The sequence below is a fragment of the Lithobates pipiens genome, unplaced genomic scaffold (genome assembly GCF_037356315.1).
Source record: "Lithobates pipiens isolate NorthernLeopardFrog02 unplaced genomic scaffold, aLitPip1_a1.2 Scaffold_16, whole genome shotgun sequence".
Taxonomy (NCBI): Eukaryota; Metazoa; Chordata; class Amphibia; order Anura; family Ranidae; genus Lithobates; species Lithobates pipiens.
The window spans coordinates 8,522,513-8,543,229 of record NW_027507748.1 but is presented as its reverse complement, the minus strand read 5'-3'; the positions used below and the strand labels follow the sequence as shown (position 1 = coordinate 8,543,229).

At 44.1% G+C, this 20,717-nt stretch overlaps 1 protein-coding gene across 1 annotated transcript in view; it reads right to left on the bottom strand.

Annotated features, from left to right (window-relative positions):
* Nucleotides 1-20,717, bottom strand: part of LOC143981581 (V-set domain containing T-cell activation inhibitor 1-like) — a 129,940-nt gene that overhangs the window by 59,603 nt on the left and 49,620 nt on the right. The window contains exons 2-3 of the mRNA XM_077479549.1: nucleotides 9,721-9,767; nucleotides 7,994-8,039 (exon numbers count right to left, since the gene is read on the bottom strand). Of these exons, the coding sequence (XP_077335675.1) occupies nucleotides 7,994-8,039; nucleotides 9,721-9,767 (93 nt within the window). The remainder of the gene's footprint in view (nucleotides 1-7,993; nucleotides 8,040-9,720; nucleotides 9,768-20,717) is intronic.

Sequence of the window (20,717 nt, the reverse complement as noted above, 5' to 3'; positions counted from 1 at the left end):
TTCAGAGCGCATGCGCCTGCTGATGTCATGCATAGGCAATATGTGTGCAAGGCCGGTGCTACCGCTAGGTAGTCACCTAGGGCGCACCTACAGCTGCTGGTTTCCCAGTGGCCTCTAGGTGTAGACTGGGATATAGTTTAATAAGCTCATAATTGTAGCAACTCACATAATATAAAACAGAGGAAGGCTCATCAATGATAGCACCCCATGGAATGGTCGCAACTGCACCATGGGGAACACTGGAGGAGCCTATATGTACAGCACCATCAGGGACGTTGACTGTCATCATGATTGAGGGCTGGACCGCTCCACGGACCACCCCCATCAGCATGGTGACATCATTGGGAAGGACATGCGATGCGTTTCCTAGCATGCGCAATGCCTGGAATGGTAAGTAAGCTCCTTTCTCAAGCTGGAGGAGAGAGGACGATTGGAGCCTTATAAGAGGATGTGGGAGGCGGGCTCTGAATAGCATGGCAGTACGCTGCCCAGCGTGCTCAGTTTAAATTCATTCAGAATTCATATATTTATAAAAGATGATTGATTTTAAAAATAAAAATATGAATTTTGAATGTATTTGAACATGCTCAGAAATGTGTTGCATCTCCTCCCCAGTGACGTCACCATGCTGACGTCACCAGGCTGATGGTGCGGTGCCTGATGACAGATGGTCTCGGCTGGCTCCATGTCCCTGACGGTGCTGTACCTCCAGTGCCCCCCCCCCCCATGGTGCAGGTGTGACCATTCCATGGGGTTTTATCATTTATGAGTCTTCCTATGTTTTACATTATGTGAGTTGATAGAATTATGAGCTTATTCAACTATATGACAGTCTACACTTAGAGGCGCTTCTCTTTTTCTCCTTTTTCGTCAGCTTCTGCTCTTGTCTCAAATTTGAAGTTTAATTTTTTTTTTTTATTGGGGGGGGGGGGGGGTGTCAAGTAGCTGCCTAGGGAGCAAAATAGTCTAGCATTGGCCCTGCGTGTTGGGGATAAGAAATAACAGCCAACAGGGTCTAAAAATATAATGTTAAGAACGCCATCTTAATACCACTTATTAGAAGACAATACTTGCCGAACATGGAATGGCTGGGTTTGGGTCATCCTGTCTATGGGATATCTGGTAGTAAATCCAGCGCTCCAGACGCATTGGTTGACTATGTTATTCCAGCTGATCTGCTTCTCTTCTCTGTCCAGAGCTCTTGCCGCACCTCGTTTTCACAGATCCTCTACCGTGTTTGCCGTCATTGTCCTTATATATAGTGTTGGTTGCCATGCTCTTCAGGTGGTGTGAGGTTATTATGACCCCTAATTTGTGTTCCAGTTGTTGGTAGAAACCAAACAGATGATGATGTTCTATTACACAATCCAAAAGGCCAGATTGTTGTCTTGAAAACCTTGGTGATTTGTCCACTGACCTCACGTGTTCAGTAAAGGTTTGTAGGTCCCTTTTTTTTTACCTTTTTTTAACCTTGACCTATCATCTACATCTTCCATCTCAGGCTTGGTTTACGAAGGCAGACACCTGTGAACCCAAGGCACAGTTGGATTTCTATCTATAGAATACCTGTAGGTATTGGACAGACAGTTCCAGCACACAACGTACTTGGTCTGGATAAAGTCCCATTCAGCTGCCCATGGATTTATTCCATTACATCAAGTTACAACCCAAACTATTTCTGTAATGGGTATGCTTTAGAATAGATATGACATCAAAACATACTATTATAGTTCATGTTCTTCTAGTTTCACCCCATGATCCCTGATAAGCTCCTTCAGTTGTGAATGTTGTTGCATTGCCATATTGGTTTTGTTGGAATAGAGGGCTATCTTGTCACTGCCCAAGAATTTGCTTCAACCTCTTTAATAACCATTACCAGACCCATGGCCAAATAACTCACATGGCAACCTAGGCAGGAAAGCTTAGGTGCAACCTTCATACTCCTGTAGTGAACCAGGAGGAGACCTCAACTGGTTAAAGTTGTGCACCTGTCTGTCTACTTATAGTCGAGGATGTGCTTGGAGGCAGTTGGTGTCTGGTGGGACCATGATGGAGATAACATTCTGTGCCTACTAAAACCCTTATCAATATCAAATGAAGAGTTGGGGAGGGGACAAGGCTGCTACCTATCCTGTCTAAATCCATCTCTAATCTGGCTAAACTAACAAAATATTTTTTTTAAAGAGCTCTACTTTTATATGTAGGGCCCTCTTAGTTTAGAGTAGGTTGTGAGGTAAATTAAGCTAGCTCCACTGTAATCAGAGGAGCAGCGATGGATAGCTTAGGGCTGCTCAGTGTTTCACAGGCTACTTCTGTTACTTCCCCCTATCCTTTTACAGGATTCTATAACATAGCGCGAGCAAGGTACCGAATCTGCAGGCTGAATATTTATTAAACTCCAGACAATCCCTGGGAGGTGTGTCCAGAAGGTGGTGAGAAAGCCCTTAAAGCGGAGTTCCACCCAAAAATGGAACTTCCGCTTTAAGAGAGGTGACCCCTTGACGTGCCACATTTGGCATGTCATTGTTTTGGGGGGGCAGAGCCAGTACCGTCTTTTCAGAGGGTTCCTCCTGGCGCAACCGCAAGGGAGATCACCTCTCCCCCCTCCCTCTCGGCAATCATCTGGGACACGTCACAGGTCCCAGATGATTGCCTGGCCAGTCACTTACAATGCAAAGAGGAGGGGGAGATGAGCGGGGCTTCACTCCCCCCGCATCGCTGGACCCTGGGACAGGAAAGTGTCAGACTATTAAAAGTCAGCAGCTGCAGTATTTGTAGCTGCTGACTTTTAATTTCCACAGAACTCTGATTTTAAATTGAAATGGTCTAAAGCCTGAGCAGCAAGGGGCGGTGTTCCTAGGCTCAGTTCTGTAGGAGGAGACCCCTGAACAGGGGTTCTGCCCTTTGGGGCAGATGTCTGGGAGGAAGCCAGCCAGGAGACACCCAGGTCCCAGTTAGGCTTAGCTGGGGGGGGGGGGGGGTGCCTATTTGCAAGCCCAGGTCCAAGGATTAAGTTGGGTCAGGAGAAAGTTGTAGGGGAGAGCCCAAGCTGTCCTGTGGTGGTCTACATCTTCCTCACTAGGATGGGCCTGGTGGACATCAGCGGGAGGCAACCGATGAGTGAGTACATGACCCAGTGCTGAAGACTTGTTTTTTTCTTCAAAGAATAATTGAACAAACTGAAGTTAGAAGCCGAATGCCATGCACAGCTGCACCCAGGGGCAGACTGACAAATCATGGGGCCCCCAGGCAATAGGAGATTATGGGGACACAATATACACATATTTTTACATACTGTCCCTGGTTTTATTGAGGCTGGCAACCCTGATGGGGCCCTTTAGTGGCATGGGGCCCTCGGGCAGTGCCTGAGTGCCCGAATGGTCAGTCCGCCCCTGGCTGCACCAGAGTCTGCACTCTCCAGTTTTAGTTAATCCACGTCCTCCTTGTTAGCCTGTGTGTTCACGCACACATAGGCTTTTGATCGTCCTGGAGCAGCGGCATTTTGGCTGAAAAAAAAACGCTTGACGTGCTTAAACACTTGTAAACACGCCAAAGCGCTAGTCGGGTTCAGAGCTTGAGCATTCATTTATTTCAATGGCCACATAAATTATATATTCTGGCCAATGAAATCAATTACCGGCCAAATGTTTGACACGGGCAAAAGAGGTACACACTTTTACAAGCGTCAGGTGCTCTTTTTTTTTTGGCCAAAACACGGCTGGCTTCTAGGGGGGAGTTAAAATGAAACATCTGAGGTCTAAATATTAAATATCCAAGTATAATTCTAACTTTTGATCTCACACCACACAAACGATTCTATTTCCTGTGTATCTGAGTGCACACAGGGAGGGGTTCACATGTGGTGAGGTAGTGATAAGACTCAGCTGATGGTCTATAACCTTTAACGTGTGACTCCCTTCACACATACACTATATTAACAAAAGTATTGGGACGCCTGCCTGTACACACACATGAAATATAATGACACCCCAGTCTTAGTCCGGAGGGTTCAATATTGAGTTGGCCTCACCCTTTGCAGCTATAACAGCTTCACCTCTTCTGGGAAGGCCTTCCACAAGGTTTAGGAGGTTGTCTATGGGAATGTTTGACCGTTCTTCCAGAAGAGCATTTGTGAGGTCAGGCACTGATGTTGGATAAGAAGGCCTGGCTCGCAGTCTCCGCTCTAATTCTTCCCAAAGGTGTTCTGTGGGGTTGAGGTCAGGACTCTTTCCCGGCCAGACAAGTTTCTCCACCCCAAACTCGCTCTTTCATGTCTTTATGGACCTTGCTTTGTGCACTGGTCCAAATCATTTGGTGGAGGGGGGATTATGGTGTGAAGGGGGGGCATTATGGTGTGGGGGGAGGTGGGATTATGGTGTTGGGGGTTGGAGGGGGGATGTTATAATTTATATAAAATTATAACAAGTCCCAAAAAGTGAATCATGTGACATATAAAAAGTCCTCCAATGAATGGGGAAATCTTGAAAAAATCCTCCAATGGAAGAATGGGGAAATAAAACAGACAACAAAATATGGTGAGTTTATCCTGTGAGTTCACCTTGTGATTTTATCTTGTGATTTTATCCTGTGATTTTATCCTGTGAGTTTACCTTGCGATTTTATCTTGTGAGTTTATCCTGTGAGTTTATCCTGTGAGTTTATCCTGTGAGTTTATCCTGTGACTTTATCCTGTGAGTTTATCCTGTGAGTTTATCCTGTGACTTTATCCTGTGATTTTATCCTGTGACTTTATCCTGTGATTTTATCTTGTGACTTTATCCTGTGACTTTAGGACGGACAAAAGTGAATTCACCACCACAGAGAATGCACGCTTACCAGCTACACAAGCCTAAAGCCCCATACACACGGTCAGAAATTCAGACGGAAAAAGTCATATCGGATTATGCTGTCAGAAAATCCGATCGTGTGCGGGCTCTATCGGACTTTTTCTGTCGGAATTTACAACGGAAAATGTTTGAGAGCTGGATCTAAAATTTTCCGTCAACAAAATCCGATCAGACTTTTTCCAATCGTGTGTAGTGAATTCAAACGCACAAAGTGCCACGCATGCTCAGAAAAAAAAATTGGAGATGAAAGCTATTGGCTACTGGCCTCTACTTAGTCCCGTCGTACGTGGTTTACATCACCTCACTCTGAGCGATCGGATTTTCTGACAACATTGTGCGACCCCGTGTATGCAAGACAAGTTTTGGCCAAAATCTGTTGGAAAAAATCCGATGGATTTTGTGGTCGGAATGTCCGACTGTGTGTACGGGGCATTATGGCCCGTACACGTGGTCGGATTTTCCGATGGAAAATGCGCAATTGTATCATGTTGTTGGAAAATCCGACCGTGTGCGGGCTCCATCAGACCTTTTCAGTCGGATTTTCCGACTCACAAAGTTTTAGAGCAGGATCTAAAATTTTCCGCCAACAAAATACGATCGCATAAATTCCAATCGTGTGTAGACAATTCCGACGGACAAAGTGCCACGTATGCTCGGAAATAAACGAAGAGACGAAAGCTATTGGCTACTGGCCTGTTTATGGTCCCGACGTAGGTGTTTGACGTCACCTCTTTCTGATGGATTTTGTAGTTTGGAATGTCCGACCGTGTGTACGGGGCATTAAAGCTTGTGGCCAACACCCAGCCAGGGCTTTTTCCTCCAGGGACCTCAGGTAACCGATTGAACCACATGGCGCCAGGGACCGTTGATCGTGACGGTGATCAGAAGCCCAACATTCAAATCCACACTGGATGTTAGCAGTCCTACCAGCCCAGAGAAAAAGCAGGGGAAAAAAAATCACCATAGGTAAAACCACGTGGTGTTTTATTGGTAAAAAGCATTATCGCTAACACAAGGATAAAAAAATCAAGTAAAAGATGAGCCGGCCGGCAACAATATAAACGCCCGTCCAATCGCCAATCGGGGCGTTAACGGCGCGGTGACATCAGCGTGTCGCTCCTCTCCCTCCATTGGAGGATTTTTTTCAAGATTTCCCCATTCATTGGAGGACTTTTTATATGTCACATAATTCACTTATTGGGACTTGTTATAGTTTTATATGTTTGTTTGCAACTATTATTGGGTCACATGTCCTTCTGAGAACACAGCTCCTTATGTATATGTAGCTTTGCTTGTCTGTATTTCACTTGAGTTGCAGCTATAGTTGTAGGTTTGTATACAGTCCAGTTTTTTTTTCTTTAGTTATATCAATTTATGAACAGGATGAGTACATCATTTATATACAAGACGAGTACACAACAATGTATATACAGGATGAGTACATCATTTATATACAAGACGAGTACACAACAATGTATATACAGGATGAGTACATCATTTATATACAAGACGAGTACACAACAATGTATATACAGGAGGAGTACATCATTTATATACAAGACGAGTACACAACAATGTATATACAGGATGAGTATATAATTTATATACAAGACGAGTACACAACAATGTGTATACAGGATGAGTATATAATTTATATACAAGATGAGTACATAACAATGTATATACAGGATGAGTACATAATGTAAAAAATATAACAAGTAGAGCTACAAATAAACCAATGAAGTATTACAACAAAAGCATTAAAATATTCCATCAGAAGGAAACAAAGTAAGCTAGTGACTATTGGCTTATTTTGCAAGAGAGGTAATAAGGAGATCAATCTAATAGGTATACAGTAAAACCCTGGATTGTGAGTATAATTCATCCCGGAAACACACTTGTAATCCAAAGCACTTGTATTTCAAAGCGAATTTCCCCATAAGAAATAATGGGGACTCAGATAATTCGTTCCACAACCATTTATTTATTCATAAGTCCTTCAGTTTATAGTCCATTTAAAAAAAGATTATAGCAATGTTATAGCAATTGTGTAACCATAAAATGTTCATTCACAAATAAAAGAGAAGAGGGGCGCCTCTAAGTGTAGCGATATGGTCACATTTAATGAAGGTACAACATTTAGAAACTCACATGGTTGATGATTAAAAGAGGCGCATCTAAGTATAGAGGCATCCGTGGTAAAGCTGTCCACATAGACCGTCCCCCACGGCGCCGGCTCTCACTGCTGTCAGTCTGCAATCATGACCGGGAAGACTACCCTGCAGTAGAGCGATCTGAAGTGCAGAGTGGAAGGGACGACGTTGACGGCGGTGCAGGGGATGGTCTATGTGGACAGGTTTACCCCGGATGCCTCCATACTTGGATGTGTCTGTTTTATTCATCAACCATGTGAGTTTCTAAATGTTTTACCTTTATTAAATGTAACTGTATTGCTACACTTAGAGGCGCTTCTCTTCTCTTTTATACTCAGTTGTGACATGACGCTACTTGTATAACAAGACATCGCTTGTAAATCAAGACATCGCTTGTAAAATTTGAGTGGAAAGAGTGGAAGGGATGACGTTGATGGCGGTGCAGGGGACGGTCTATGTGGACAGCTTTACCCCGGATGCCTCCATACTTGGATGTGTCTGTTTTATTCATCAACCATGTGAGCTTCTCTTTTATACTCAGTTGTGACATGACGCTACTGATGCTTGTAAATCAAGACATTGCTTATAAAATCAAGACATCGCTTGTAAAATCAAGACATTGCTTGTATATCAAGACATCGCTTGTAAATCAAGACATCGCTTATAAATCAAGACATCGTAAATCAAGACATCGCTTGTATATCAAGACATCGCTTGTATATCAAGACATCGCTTGTATATCAAGTCAAAATTTATTTTAAAATGTTGCTTGTCTTGCAAAACGCTCTCAAACCAAGTTACTCTCAATCCGAGGTTTTACTGTGTATTAAAAACAGAAGAGAAAATGGGTTTAGAAGATAAAATGTTGACATTTAACTGTGATGTACATTGTATGCATGTTACAGTTCCCCTAAAAGTCCACTATATATATTTTTGCTTTTCTATTACCAGACATTTGTAAATGTCCTTTAAAAAGTTAGAAGTGCTACTTACCCAAGGAGGTCACAGGCAGGAAATGTATGTAGATTATCAGCATCACCTGCAACATATAAATGTTACCATAGTCAGTACATGGATACTAAATATTTACTAAAGATTATCCAAATACACAAAGTATCTTCTTGTTCTATTTGTACGCAGTGCAGGGTGTCAGGGGGATAAACCAGAATACAGACTTGTGTGTTGCACAGATTTTACAATGATGAGACCCCTTTCACACTGGGGTGTTTTTCAGGCGTTTTTCAGGTGTTTTAGCATTTTAAAAAAGCGCCTGTAAAGCGCTTGAAAGAAGCCTCATCTGCAATCCCAATGTGAAAGCCCGAGTGCTTTAAAAGCCCTTTCACACTGCCAGCGCCCGAAAAACACTGCTAAAGCGCCGCTTTAACTAGGGGCACTTTACCAGCGTTTTTTGAGCGCTATCGGGGCTCTTTTAACCCCCGCTAGTGGCCAAATAAAGGGTTAAACGCGCCTACAAAGCACCACTGCCAAAAGCGATTTGCAGGCGCTTCCCATTGATTTCAATGGGAAGGGGCGCTTTAGGAGCGGTGTATTCTCCGCTCCAAAGAAGTAGCTTGCAGGACTTTTTCTGATGCCCCGCCAGCATAGCGCCTCAGTCTGAAAGCACTCGGGCTTTCCCATTGGAATTATAGATGAGGCTTCTTTAAGGTGCTTTACGGGAGCTTTTTTTAATGCTGGTTTAGTAAATTGCCCTCATTTCGTCTTTGATGTCAACCACCTGTAGTAGGGTGAGCTGGAAGCTTACTCCCTTGGGGTATCTGCCGCACAAGACCAACTCCCCATGAGACATTCCTTCATTCCTTTGGCTCTCTTGTCCTTAGACAAGCCTGCACCATCATTGGGAGATAAAGAAGGTCCACCAACTATGGTCAGGCTGTAGTTGTCCTTCCCTTACCTCAGCTGTCCATGGTGCCCTACTAGCTGCATTGAAGTAGGTCAATCCCAGGGTTCCCATCATCCTCCCCTATAGGAACGGGCATACATCTTCACCATGTGTAAATGTACATCTGCAGAATGGAAGATCATTGGGTGAACAGACGGCCCATGGTGGCCCAACCCCATCCAATGTGTGTAGAAAGTATTATTCTGTGTACACACGATCGGACTTTCCGGCAGACTTGGTCTGGCGGACCGGAATCCGTCGGACAATTCGATCGTGTGTGGGCTCCAGCTGACTTTTTTTTCCCCAAAAGTCAGACGGACCTAGAAATAAAACATGTTTCAAATCTATCCGACGCACTAAATATCGGGAAACTGTTTGTCTGTTTGCTGGTCCAACGGACCAAATACGACGCAAGGGCAGCTACTGGCTATTGAACTTACTTGTTTAGTCCCATCTTATGTCATCACATTCAAAACTTCGAACGGACTTAGTCCAGTCGTGTGTGGCCAAATCCGTTCGTTCAGAAATTCCGTCGGACCTCCGCCGAAAGTCCGTTGGTAAGACCATCGGACCTAGTCCGCCGGAAAGTCCGGTCGTGTGTACACGGCATTAGACTTCGCTCCTCAGGGGATGAAAACTCCTCAATGTGAATGAACTCCAATCATCCCAAAGTCTCTCCACCCTCTACATCTCAAAATCTGAGCTCCTCTACATCTCCTCCTTGTTATTGTGGGTTTATCACATTCAGAATTCCCAAGGAAACGGGAGATCCGCATTTAGAGAAGTTTAAAAAAAATCCAATAAATCTGTATAATCTCACCTGTAATATGATCCTCATAGTAGACTGTGGTGTGACTTCTCCGAGTCCTGGATGAAATATAAAGAGTCAGTTATATACGGAAGAACTCCTATAGTTCTATGGTAATGGTGAATCATCATAACTGATTTTCATCACATTTCCTTTATTTTTTTAAACCAGTTAAAGAGGAAGTAAAGGCACTTTATATATATATATATATTTTTAAATGCAACCTGCAAGGCAAAGGCATAATGAGCTAGTATGCCATTGCCAGGTGTTTAAGTGCCCCCCGGTATTGAAGTGGTTAATAACAAGAGATACAATCTAACAATTCTAGAGAAAGCTCAAGGAAATGAACAAATAAAGGAAACCACTGCAGACTTGCTGGATAACCCTGTGTACGTATTTTGTTTTCAACTTTTTTTTTTTGCCTGAAATGTCGATGAGGTGTGCTGCATCCCAAACCTGCGCAATTGGTTAGGCCAGTCTCTCACTTTACTAACTGAATTTCCCCTTAAAGTGGTGGTCCATACAAAAAAAAAATAAAAAAAGATAAAAATTACGAAAAAAAATAAATGTAAAAAAAAAAAAAAATTTAGATTTTTTTTAACTTACCTCTAAATGCCTGTTGCTAGGAGGTCCCTCGTAGTCTGCCTCCTTCAGTGCCTGGGCTGGTGACATCACTTTCTCTCGGCGCAGGAAAGGCTCAGCTCCGCCCCCTCCCTCCGGTCGGTCATCTGGGACACGTGACAGGTTCCAGGTGACTGCGCGACCCATCACGGCGCGCAGCGCCACTCGCGCATGCGCAGTGGGTGCCCGGCTGTGAAGCCACAGCCCAGTGCCCACAGTTGCAAAAAGTGCCCATTGTGAAGGATTATATGCAAGGTATTGGCCATGAAAGGGGTATGGGGGCCCGGGTACTGCCCTGGGGGGATATGTATTAATAAAAATTTCGTTTTTACAGGAGCGGCTATTTTAAATGATGTTTATAGATAATCATAAAATAGTTATTCCTGCGCTGCTCCTAATAAGGGTTATTTATATGAATAGCTGCATACACAGATATGGACCAAGCCGTGTCCACTAGGGAAAATATGTAGGAAAGTCGATGATCCCCTGATGAAGTCACGAGGTGTGACGTCACGCGTAGGGACAGGGAAGGACGTTTTATGCTGATTCACACTGCACAAATTCGCTGCTCGTCGGATATAAGTTTTTTAAAGAGACCTCTTTTGTGAGTACCCTATTGCTAATAAAAATTGGATATGTTTTACAAAACCTACTACACTATAGTTTGCTTTCTTTGATTAAACTGAGCTCTATGGAGATAAACTAAAAGGAGGAGAGTGGAGCTGGAGAGAGGAGCCTTAAAGTGACCTGTACCTGTGCTGTGACCATTTTCTTGCCATACATGCTTTTGTGGAGAGAGTGAAGGAGAAATGTGTATCCAGAAAGAGGAGCCTTAAAGGGACCTTCACTTATACGTTTTTGTCTCCTTGCCTTGAGGTAAGGGGCCATTACTTACTTTAGTGTGTTGACACAGTGAAGAGAACACAAGTGGTTACTGGATTCGTATGCACATTGGTTGTCACGGAAAAGCACGTGCACTTTTTTTCTCTTCCTTGTTCTTTTCTCTTTTTTATATATATATATATTTTTTTACACACCCTGCTCTCTATTAGCTCTGTAGGGTGTTTACTTATATAATTTTTTGTTTATTTTATCTTTGTTCACTACAAAATTACTATTGTTTGGACTCCTTAGAGATATCTTTTATTATTAGATACTTTGTAGTCTTTGGGGTTAGTGCATGGGACCAGTTTACACTCACCACTGAAGTTCCACACGCAAATTTGCCTTTCAAAACCCATTAACGTTTACTAATTATTATTTTTTTGGATATATTAATTTTACGCACCCTTGCACTTTATTGGACTTTAAGTCTGAGTGTGATACCCATTATTCCACATTAATATATATATATATCTATATCTAACACCCTAGAGAATAAAATGGTGCTCATTGCAATACTCTGTCACACCGTATTTGCGCAGCGGTCTTACAAGCGCACTTTTTTTTGGAAAAAAAAAGGTTTTTTGAATTGAAAAATAAGAGAAGTAATGTTAGCCCAAATGTTTTTTTACATTGTGAAAGATGATGTTACGCCGAGTAAATTGATACCCAACATGTCACGCTTCAAAATTGCGCCCCGCTCGTGGAATGGCGACAAATTTTTACCCTTAAAGATCTACATAAGCGAAGTTTAAAAAAATTCTAGAGGTTGCATGTTTTGCGTTACAGAGGAGGTCTAGGGCTAGAATTATTGCTTTCGCTCTACCGATCGCGACGATACCTTACATGTATGGTTTGACCACCGTTTTCATATGCGGGCGCTACTCACGTATGCGTTCGCTTCTGCACACAAGCTCGGTGGGACGGGGCGCATTTACATTTTTTTTTCTTAATTATTTTACCTTTTATTTTTTATTTTTACACTGTTCTTTTAAAAAAAAAAAAAAATGTGTCACTTTTCTTGACATGACAGGTCCTCTTAAATATGAGATCTGGGGGGGGGGTCAAAAATACCTCACATCTCATATTTACACTAAAATGCAATAAAAAAAGAAATTGTCATTTGAAAAAAATAAAATAAAAAAATGTCCCTTTAAGAGTTATGGGCGGAAGTGACGTGTTGACGTCGCTTCCGTCTTGCAATAGTATGGAGATGGGTGGGGGCCATCCGGGTGGGGGGTTCTCCATACCAAGCCAGGAGAAGGATCTGATCGCCTCCTCCCTCACGGTATGTAACACCCTCCTGAATGCCATCAACCGGAATCCCTTATCTGACAACTCATGGGGACCCAAGCAATAAGAGATCATGGGACCCCCTGTGTCCCCACCATACTCAAGCCACACCTACACAAAGGGAAATAACCGGAACCAACCTTTTGTGGCTCTCACTGCAGCAGCTGGAGCAGGAGAGGTCGGCTTACTTTCCAGACACTCATGACATCGCTGGTGCCGGCTGCTCCAGGGGGATTAAAGTGGTTGTAAACTCTTAGAAACCACTTTGACCTACAGGTAAGCCTAGATTAAGGCTTACCTGTAGGTCCAAGAAATATCTCCTATACCTACAAGGTTTAGGGGATATTTGCCAAAAGACAGGCACCGCTGTCTACGGTGCATGCGCCGTAGACAGTGGCGCGCAGGCGCACTGAGCGCGCCACAGTTAACGACGATATGCCGTGAGTGGCGGGTCCCGTGCGCATGCGCGGGAGTGACATCATCGCGGCTCCGATGAATGGCAGCGCCGAAGCAGCGAGACCCACCAAGAAGATGGATGTTCCGTACACAAGGGGACAGCGGTGACTTCGCTGGCTCCTGTGTCAGGTAAGTGACACATAATGGACTACTATGCAATGCGATGCGATGCGATGCATAGTAGTCCATTATGCTTTACCTTTGCAGGGAATCAAAGAGGAAGTAAGTAAACCCATCAGGGTTTACTTCCTCTTTAAATCCCGTGCTGGGAAGGGTCAGGTGCCCAGAGCAGTGAACTCCTTGGGTGGTGAATGACTGGAGACTCCAGCTCAGTTCTGCATGATACCGGGGGAATGGGGCCTACTGCCCCCGGGCCCTTGGGCACTGCCGAGGAATACCAGAAGGTCAATTCCTTAGAATAAGGCGCAATTGCTGAGATTTTGACCAATTGAAGAAGGAATCGTCCTCTCTCTATAAACGCTAGACATGTGCAATTCGTTTCCTTCTAAATTTGTTTTCGGGTGAAATTCTGCATATTCCTTCATTTGGAAGTATCTGAATAAACAAAAGACTCTTTCGACGAATGCATACAAAGACAACATTTTCAGAAAGAACGAAAATCCAAAAGAACCAAAACCTGAAATGACGAAAAACAATTCAACCTTCGAGTTTAACGAATCTATTACATTTGGATAATTTGTTTTTCATATTTTTTATTATAATTACATTTTTATCTATTATTATAGTTTTTATTATTTATTAGAATAAACTATTCAACTATAATAATAAACTATTTTACTATGGAGGTCGAGGCGCATTACAGGGCTAGTCTCCTTGTGGACCTGAGACACCTAAGACTTTTCGCTAGGAAATCTTTATGGGACTGAAATAGATATGAGTGGGAGGTGCTTCCGCCCTGCACTGGACACAGTGTGATCCCTCTGGGGGTGTTCGGAGCGAGGCGAGGCAACAAAGTCCTCCTAACTTGGACAGCATACTATGCTCCTGCTAGCTGTTTCACCTGTATGCAGAGGCGGCTCTCTAATTAGGCAAATTAGGCGGTCGCCTTAGGCCCCCGCCCTCACAGGGGCCTCGCAGCCGCCTAATTTGCCTGATGTGTGTGTGGGAGGGAATGTCCCCAGTCAGTGACCCCAAGCTGGCGTGGTGAGCGGACCAGACTGGTAAAGAGTATTTTTGTATACAGCGCTGCCTGCTGTGAGTTGTAGGGGTAGAGGCGGGGCTGCCGGGCCACTGCTGAACTTGTCAGGAGGTAGAAGCAGACCAGGCTGGGGAGCAAGGAGGCCTCTGATGCCCCGTAAAAAAAGGCCCATTATATGTACCGCCATCCCGAGTACGTAACCAAAAAATGGGGGACGTGGGGCTTTAAATAAGGCAATTGACTTGTGGCGGTAGAGTGGTTGGTAAAAATTATTTATTTGTAATAATATAAAACAGATAAAAAAAAGTATTTTCAAATATCTGCACATACTCATGCCAAAAACTTAATAGATACATATATGTCAACTTGGCAGCTTATAAGAGATAGTAGGTAATGATAGAGTATAATACAAGGTATTTCCTATTAACGGACATTGGTAACCCGTATACAGAGCTGCTATAAGATAGATACACACAAGTGGTTACAAACTACTAGAGCTGCACGATTCTGGCCAAAATGAGAATCACAATTTTTTTTGTTTGGAATAAAAAGATCGCAATTCTCTCACAATTCTCGTGACGTTAAATCTTTCACATTATACACAAAAAAAAAAAAAAAAAAAAATGGGCCAACTTAAAAAAAAAAAAAAATAAAAAAAAAAAAATAACCAGTAAAGTTAGCCCATTTTTTAAATTTTTTTAATTCATAAAAGTAATTTTTTCTAAAAAATCGCATTTGAAAGACCGCTGCGCAAATACAGTGCGACATAAAAAAATATTGTAACAACCACCATTTTATTCTCTGGGATGACTACTAAAATATATATATATATATATATATATATATATAATGTTTGGGGGTTCCAAGTAAATTTCTAGCAAAAAAAAAAAAATATTTTAACTTGAAACTGACAAATGGCAGAAAAAGGTTTAGTGTTTAACCACTTTCAGCCCCGGACTATTTTGCTGGCTTAAGACCAGACCACTTTTTGCGATTCGGCACTGCGTCACTTTAACTGACAACTGCGCGGACGTGCGACGTGGCTCCCAAATAAAATTGATGTCCCTTTTTTCCCCACAGATAGAGCTTTCTTTTGGTGGTATTTGATCACCCCTGCGGTTTTTATTTTTTGCGCTATAAACAAAAATAGAGCGACAATTTTGAAAAAAAACGCATTATTTTTTACTTTTTGTTATAATAAATATCCCCAAAAATATATATAAAAAAATTTTTTCCTCAGTTTAGGCCGATATGTATTCTTCTACATATTTTTGGTAAAAAAAAGAAAGAAAAAAAAAATCGCAATAAGCAATTATTGATTGGTTTGCACAAAAGTTATAGCGTTTAGAAAATAGGGGATCGTTTTATGGCATTTTTATTAATTTTTTTTTTTTTTTTACTAGTAATGGCGGCAATCAGTGATTTTTATTGTGACTGCCAAATTATGGCGGACACATCGGACACTTTTGACACATTTTTGGGACCATTGTCATTTATACACTCCTGTGTAAATGACATTGGCAGTGAAGGGGTTAACCACTAGTTGGCAGTGTAGAGATTAAGTGTGTCCTAGGGGCGTGTTGCTAACTGTGGGGGGACGTGGCTGTGTTGTACACCTCACTGATCTCTGCTCCAATCACAGGGAGCAGAGATCAGTGTCACTGTTGCTAGGCAGAATGGGGAGATGCTTGTTTACTTTAGCATCTCCCTGTTCTTCCTCCCCGTGAGATGATCGGACTCACGGAGGTGCTGACCGGCGCGCGCGCGCGGTGGCATGGTGGCAAATTTAAAGGGACGTATCTGTACGCCCATTTGCCCGTCCGTGCCATTCTGCCGACGTATATGTGTGTGTGCCGGTTGGGAAGTGGTTAAACTTTTTTCACTTACACACAAAGTCCATTGACAAATTGTTACAATGTTTATACTTCAGTTCAACTCATAAAGAATGTTGTGATTCTTGGCACACTGCCCAGTTTTTTCTTTTCCTATCTTTTGACTGCTGTGGCTTCAGAAGAGCAGAGAGAATTCTTTGCATAGAAAGAATTGTGAAACACTTTTGTCGAGATCGCGATAACGATTCTTGATGATTAATTGTGCATCTCTACATACTACTCAATGAAATTTAAAATGTATAAAAGATATATATGGGCCAGTGAATAGGTAGTAAGGCAGGCTTGACTGAGCACCCCATGGAAAGTCGACGCGTTTCATGGCAATCTGCCATTCATAAGGAGTTGGGTACAGAAGTAAACTGTAAATACAAATGGATATGTACTATTAATTACTATCTCCTATCCCTTTAAGGGGAGGAAAGACCTCACGGTGGAGGAAAAAATCTATACTCACAGGTCGGCTATGACACTGTACTTGGCTGGCAGCGAGGAAGATGGGACCCCAAATGGTTGTCTGCTTCCGGAGCTGAGGCAAGGGACCCCACCCCAGCCAGGAAAACACCCACATGGCATGTCCGATCGCCACAGCACATTCCACATGTGTGGGGAGGACTGCAAGTGTGGTGTTCTGGAAAAAAATACATGTAAAAAAAAATGTGAAAAACAAATGTGAAAAACAAATGTGAGAAAAATATAAAAAGGTGAAAAATGTGAAAAAACAGTGTAAAAATAAAATAAAAATGATATATAATGATATGTGTATATTCTAATGAATGTTATGTGTATATAAATATACACAATGGTACATGGGTGTATTCAATGTGTAAAAAAAAAAAAAAAAAAAAAGAAGGGTAGAAAAAAGGGCAGAAAAAAGAAAAAAAATGTCATGCCTCCCGTGTGTGTGTGTGTGTATCCAGTGAGTGGGCTGTGTGTGTGTATCCAGTGAGTGGGCTGTGTGTGTGTATCCAGTGAGTGGGCTGTGTGCGTATCCAGTGAGTGGGCTGTATGCGTATCCAGTGAGTGGGCTGTGTGCGTGTGTATCCAGTGAGTGGGCTGTGTGTGTATCCAGTGAGTGGGCTGTGTGTATCCAGTGAGTGGGCTGTGTGCGTGTGTATCCAGTGAGTGGGCTGTGTGTGTGTGTATCCAGTGAGTGGGCTGTGTGTGTATCCAGTGAGTGGGCTGTGTGTATCCAGTGAGTGGGCTGTGTGCGTGTGTATCCAGTGAGTGGGCTGTGTGTGTGTGTATCCAGTGAGTGGGCTGTGTGTGTGTGTGTATCCAGTGAGTGGGCTGTGTGTGTATCCAGTGAGTGGGCTGTGTGTGTATCCAGTGAGTGGGCTGTGTGTGTGTGTGTGTGTGTGTGTATCCAGTGAGTGGGCTTTGTGTGTGTGTGTGTGTGTGTGTATCCAGTGAGTGGGCTGTGTGTGTGTGTGTGTGTGTGTATCCAGTGAGTGGGCTGTGTGTGTATCCAGTGAGTGGGCTGTGTGTGTGTGTGTATACAGTGAGTGGGCTGTGTGTGTATCCAGTGAGTGGGCTGTGTGTGTGTGTGTGTGTGTGTATCCAGTGAGCGGGCTGTGTGTGTGTGTGTATCCAGTGAGTGGGCTGTGTGTGTGTGTGTGTATCCAGTGAGTGGGCTGTGTGTATCCAGTGAGTGGGCTGTGTGTGTGTGTATCCAGTGAGTGGGCTGTGTGTATCCAGTGAGTGGGCTGTGTGTGTATCCAGTGAGTGGGCTGTGTGTGTATCCAGTGAGTGGGCTGTGTGTGTGTGTGTGTGTGTGTGTGTGTGTGTGTGTGTGTGTGTGTGTGTGTGTGTGTGTGTATCCAGTGAGTGGGCTGTGTGTGTGTGTATCCAGTGAGTGGGCTGTGTGTGTGTGTATCCAGTGAGTGGGCTGTGTGTGTGTGTGTGTGTGTGTATCCAGTGAGTGGGCTGTGTGTATCCAGTGAGTGGGCTGTGTGTGTGTGTGTGTATCCAGTGAGTGGGCTGTGTGTGTGTGTATCCAGTGAGTGGGCTGTGTGTGTGTGTATCCAGTGAGTGGGCTGTGTGTGTGTATCCAGTGAGTGGGCTGTGTGTGTGTGTGTGTGTGTATCCAGTGAGTGGGCTGTGTGTATCCAGTGAGTGGGCTGTGTGTGTGTGTGTGTGTGTATCCAGTGAGTGGGCTGTGTGTGTGTGTGTGTATCCAGTGAGTGGGCTGTGTGTGTGTGTGTGTATCCAGTGAGTGGGCTGTGTGTGTGTGTGTGTGTGTATCCAGTGTGTGGGCTGTGTGTGTGTGTGTGTATCCAGTGAGTGGGCTGTGTGTGTGTGTGTGTATCCAGTGTGTGGGCTGTGTGTGTGTGTGTATCCAGTGAGTGGGCTGTGTGTGTGTGTGTGTATCCAGTGAGTGGGCTGTGTGTGTGTGTGTATCCAGTGAGTGGGCTGTGTGTGTGTGTATCCAGTGAGTGGGCTGTGTGTGTGTGTATCCAGTGAGTGGGCTGTGTGTGTGTGTATCCAGTGAGTGGGCTGTGTGTATCCAGTGAGTGGGCTGTGTGTGTGTATCCAGTGAGTGGGCTGTGTGTGTGTGTATCCAGTGAGTGGGCTGTGTAGGTAGGGGGCGGGTCCCCAACCAGCGTCATGCACACTGTCAAATGAGAATCGGAGTTGGCAGTGAAATCCACCACCGGCGCAAGCGCCAAAGTGGAGCCACTCCAACCCCATCTCTAGGGGTGAGATGGACCGAGAATGTCCCTGTATTGCGGCGTCAAAGGACAGATCGTATCATGACGCCGATGCGCATGAAGGCCCCCCCCCCACCCCCACCAATATCTCAAAGAGACTCATAAGGGAAGCACTGCTGCACATCGCAGCTCCGGAATCAAGACAAGAAAAAGGGGCACCCCCCCTCCCCCCGCCTCAGTCTGTATAGATTTATATAGATCAACAGAGGCCCAGTAGAAAAATATTTTTGATATATAAATAAATATATAAAAAAAAATGGGCATGGTATCAAATAGTATATCTAATACAGATATGTCATTATTATATGTTATATGAACGTTTTGTGGATGAAATTGAATTGTACTTATAATACAATGTCAGATATACCGCCAAGTGCCGCAGACACCGTATAGAAGGTGCACTACCAACCAAGACAGACCTCACACATGGATGGCAGGGGAACACTGCCAATCCAAAAAAAATCAATTGCCTTCATCCCTATTGCATATATCAAAAAGGGGGGAGGGGGGGGGGAGTTTGGGACTTTAAATGAGGCACATTATATGTACCTCCAACCAAAAAAGGGGGATGTGGGGCTTTAAATGAGGCAATTGACTTGTGGTGGTAGAGTGGTTGGTAAACATTATTTATTTGTAACAACAATATAAAACAGATAAAAAAAAGTATTTTCCTATATCTGCACATACACACGTGTCACCTTGGCAGCACATAAGAGATAGCAGGAAATGATAGCGTAGAATACAAGGTAATGATAGAGTAGAATACAAAGTAACGATATACCGTATATACTCGAGTATAAGCCGAGATTTTCAGCCTCTTTTTTGAGGCTGAAAGTGCCCCCCTCGGCTTATACTCGAGTCATCGCCGTCTGCCTGCCCGATCAGCGTGTCGTGCAGACAGACGACGGCCATTCAACTATTCAAAAGCCGCGCCTCCCTGTCTGTGATAGGCGGAACAGTCAATTTCCCAGCAGTCAGTGGTCCGCCTATCACGGACATCCGCTCATCCTCATACTACGGACGAGGATGAGAGGATGTCCGTGATAGGCGGAACACAGACTGCTGGGAAATTGAGTGTTCCGCCTATCACAGACGGAGGCGCGGCTTTTGAACAGTGGAATGGCCGCCGTCTGTCAGACGAGAAGAGGTGCGGCGATCCTGGCATGGCCGCCGTATGTGCAGAAGCACGCAGGCTCGGGACGCAGGCTCGGGACACAGGTAGGCTGGACACACAAGGCTGGACACACAGGGATGGACGGACACACAGGGATGGATGGACACACAGGGCTGGACATACAGGGCTGGACACACAGGGCTGGACACACAGGGATGGACGGACACACAGGGCTGGACACACAGGGATGGACGGACACACAGGGATGGACACACAGGGATGGACAGGCATGTCTCACCCTCGGCTTTTACACGAGTCAATAAGTTTTCCCATTTTTTTTGTGGTAAATTAGGGGCCTCGGCTTATATTTGGATCGACCTATACTCGAGTATATATGGTAGTATAATACAAGGTAATGATAAAGTATAATACAAAGTAACGATATAGTATAATACAAGGTAATAATTAGGGATGAGCTTCGTGTTCGAGTCGAACGTAAGTTCGTCTCGAACATTGGTCGTTCGTGCGTTCGCCGAATTCCGAACGTTTGGGCCGTTCGCGGCAAAATTCGTGTGGCCCACAATGCACTGCGATGGCGCAATGCATTGCTGGCTCACGATTGGCCAAGCATGCACTGTGACCCCGCATGCTTGGCCAATCGCAGCGCCAGCAGCGAGGAGAGCCATGGTTGGCCACAGGCATCCTGCCTATGGCCAATCATAGCTCAGGCTGTGTAGTGCACGCCCCACACTATATAAGGCCGCCTTTGAGGCGGCCTCGTGTAGTGTGTTAGTTAGCATCTGAAGCAGTGGGTGTTCTGTGTACCTTCAACACAGTTACACACCAATCGTTTTTGGCTGATTTACTATCTTGCTCTTGTGTAG